This window comes from Chaetura pelagica, unplaced genomic scaffold (genome assembly GCF_000747805.2).
Source record: "Chaetura pelagica isolate M959 unplaced genomic scaffold, ChaPel_1.0 scaffold546, whole genome shotgun sequence".
In the NCBI taxonomy this organism is placed as follows: Eukaryota; Metazoa; Chordata; class Aves; order Apodiformes; family Apodidae; genus Chaetura; species Chaetura pelagica.
The window spans coordinates 518360-521450 of record NW_009953798.1 but is presented as its reverse complement, the minus strand read 5'-3'; the positions used below and the strand labels follow the sequence as shown (position 1 = coordinate 521450).

The window sequence follows — 3091 nt, the reverse complement described above, 5'->3', positions numbered from 1 at the left end:
GTCGGATTCCAGCGCGGGGCTGGTCTGTGTCAGCAGGACCCAGCCGAACCGCGCCTTCCTCAAAAAGGCACCAAAGCGTGGAAACGGCATTTTCGAAAGTAGCAACACTGCTGCCATTGCTTCCCTACGGGAACAAATGGCGCCGGGTGACCACGACAGGGCTTCGTGGGAGACCTGTAGCACCCCCCACACCCTGAGCTTAATACAGCCATTTTCCACAGGAAGGGGGTTTGTGTAGCAAAGCTGCAGGCTGAACACTCAATGTGAGCCAAAAAAGCTAAGCCTCTGACCTGACAACACTTCTCTGCTATTAGGGCTACCTAATGTAACATTGTTTGTTCAGAATAATGTGTTTTTATGTCTGATTTATGCATGACAACAAATACTCTTCTGATTTTTTTTAACCCACAGCTAGAAGCTGCCAACAGTGTGGCAACACTCCCAACAGCAACAGAAGAAGAGGAAATGGCCTCAGGTTGTGTCACAGGAGGTTTAGATAGGGTATTAGGAAAAATTTCTTCACTGAAAGGTTTTGTCAAGCATTGGAATGGGCTGCCCTGGGAAGTGGTTGGGTCACCATCCCTGTATTAATTTAAAAGATCTGTAGATGTGGTGCTCAGGGATGTGGTTTAGTGGTGGAGTTGGCAGTGCTGGGTTAATGGTTGGGCTTGTTAACTGCCCACATAATGCATTTTTGCTAATATTGCATTAATCGCATATGATTCAAGTCCTACGTCCCACTCACAAACTTAATTCACCTATTTTTGTTAAAATTGCAGCCCAGAGCCTTGCTCTTCTTGCTTTGCCAACTCCATAGCCCCGCCTGCTTTCCTGATGAGGAAGGCGACTGCACCCAGGGGCACCCAGAGCACACCTCAGCTGACGCTGCTGGGGATGCCAGTGAGTTGTCCCCTCAAGTGGCCTGGCCTGTGCCAGCCATGTCACCTGCTCCTGGCACAGCCCACGTCTAAGGCTGGTGTGGTGTTGAGTCAAACTCAGCCCATCTCATGAGCACACAGTAAACAAGTGTGTAGGAAACATTAAAAAAATCTTAATGGCACTGCCTTGTGTATAAAAAAATACCCGATTGTATTGTAAAATGGTGCCTTTAGGAGTTAGGTTCCTGTTTGGTTTATTATTAACGGAGAGGGGTAGGGTGTAAAACATTTGTTGCTTCCCCAAGGCATGAATCAGGCTGATTTTTGGTGAGAGATAGAGTTGGCCAGACGGTAAAGGTGACACAGTTAAAATTAATTAGGCTCATGGGAAACCTGTTCCTAGGCAACCGTTCCTGAAAGTGAAGACGGGTGAACAAACAAATCTATGCTCTGCAACTGAAATGAGAGCAAATGTAGGGGATTTTGAGGAATCCTAAAAAAAAAATACAAAAATCAGTCTTCCCTTGGGCAAACAATTGCAAAACTAAACTTACGCAACATGGCCAAACTTTCAAGAGCACGAATTAGCTGGTAAAATATCTATATTAAAAATACTCAGTGTTCTTGTGTCATTTTAGCTCCAGCCTATGTTTTTATATCTAGTCACATCTGTAGACTTCACGTTACTAGGAGGAGGATGAAAAGCTTACACTAATTTGAAAAAGGAAGTTAAGATTCTCAGTCAGTGGTCTCAGGATCCTGAAGCTCTAAGAAACCCATTGTTAAATCCTGGCATCACTTTTTAATATGCCAATGTTTCCAGAAAGCAAATATCTTTCTTTCATGTATACAACTATGAGGAGTTAAACGCTTCAGGGTGCCATTACTGAACCACACAACTCTTCACCTTTGGTCATAAATGTGGATTCTTTTGACTTAGCAGATGTTCTGTATTATCTTAACATAATGACTGTTTGGCAACTACTTACGGTTTAGAGTGGAGTGTGATCCCAGATCCATCTTTTCATTACAGATGCAGTACTGAAGTCTGCATGAGAGCAGCTGTGTTTGGTTGGGAACCCAATTTCTCTTCCCCAATGTAGACACCTAAAATAAAATCTAATAAAAAAAAAGATATTTCAGGCAGTTCAATCTAAAATTACAATCCCCAAATACTACCTACAATAGATAATCACTTTAAACAAGGCCTAAAATTCTTCTTGGTATGTTCTGGCCTAAGTAACTGAAGTCCTGTCAATTACTTTAATTGTCTGTGACCAAACAGGAAAATACCTGAGCTAGTAAGACATATCCTAAGCACCCAATGGCTGGGTTAAAACTTTCACCAAATGCAGTTATAACCACTTATAAATATCCACCAGCGTTACCTGCTTTGTCCTAAGCACGTTACCTAATAGTCTAAAACTAAAAACATGCCTGCAGTGCCTGCTGCTGAGAAACCACAAACTGCAACTTTGTCACGATTCAGAACACAAGCATTTTTAAATGTTTGTGTTTTATTTGTTTTTTTTCTTTTTACACTGGCAACATCTTCCTAGTTAGAAAAGGAGAGGATTGGTTCTAGCTTTTCAAACGGAGTATGTTATTAATAACTGGAATTACGCTGATCCCCCTATCATACCAATGAGGCATATTGTTGCACCAGTCAATGGTTATGGAGACCAAGGCACATAATTCTCAGCCATAATTCTAAACAGAACCTTTCCCACAGATTTATTGACAAGCACAGTAGTCACCTGAACTAGGAGTAGGGTATCCTATTAATTACTCTGAGACTCCTATTTTCAGTGCTCCCGTTTCCAGGTGTAACTCCTCAGCTGCGAGACTCGAAGCTGTGTGACACCTTTGGCATCCCATAATTTACACAGAGAGTTACACAGATGCCAGTAAATAATTAAACGGGGCCTAACACATACCTAGAAACTACCGTTTGTGTGAAACAAGCCAACGCATGCAGGCACTGGCCAACGTGGCAAGCTGTCCTCTGTCACCTTGTCTCTGTAAAATAGCGTCTCCTCTTCATACATTGCTTAAACAGTTCCCAAAGTCCCCCTTTTTCTCTCAGCCATCGGTACCGTATCTACCGCTCTATGCCCAAAGCGTGGACAGGCCAGATCGGCGCTTTACCACACATCCCAGGAGAGAACAGCAATAATAAAGAAGATCCCACCTACACGCCGTGCGACAAGCAG

General features: G+C 43.1%; 1 protein-coding gene across 2 annotated transcripts in view; it reads right to left on the bottom strand.

Annotated features, from left to right (window-relative positions):
* PAIP1 (poly(A) binding protein interacting protein 1) overlaps positions 1-1909 on the bottom strand; it is a 23586-nt gene extending 21677 nt beyond the window's left edge. Inside the window, exon 1 of one of the 2 annotated variants that reach the window (XM_010001158.1) lies at positions 1868-1909. In XM_010001158.1, the coding sequence (XP_009999460.1) occupies positions 1868-1898 (31 nt within the window). In that variant the 5' untranslated portion in view covers positions 1899-1909. The remainder of the gene's footprint in view (positions 1-1867) is intronic. The other variant, XM_010001157.1, reaches the window with a different exon arrangement.
* Between the last annotated feature and the right edge of the window lie 1182 nt (positions 1910-3091).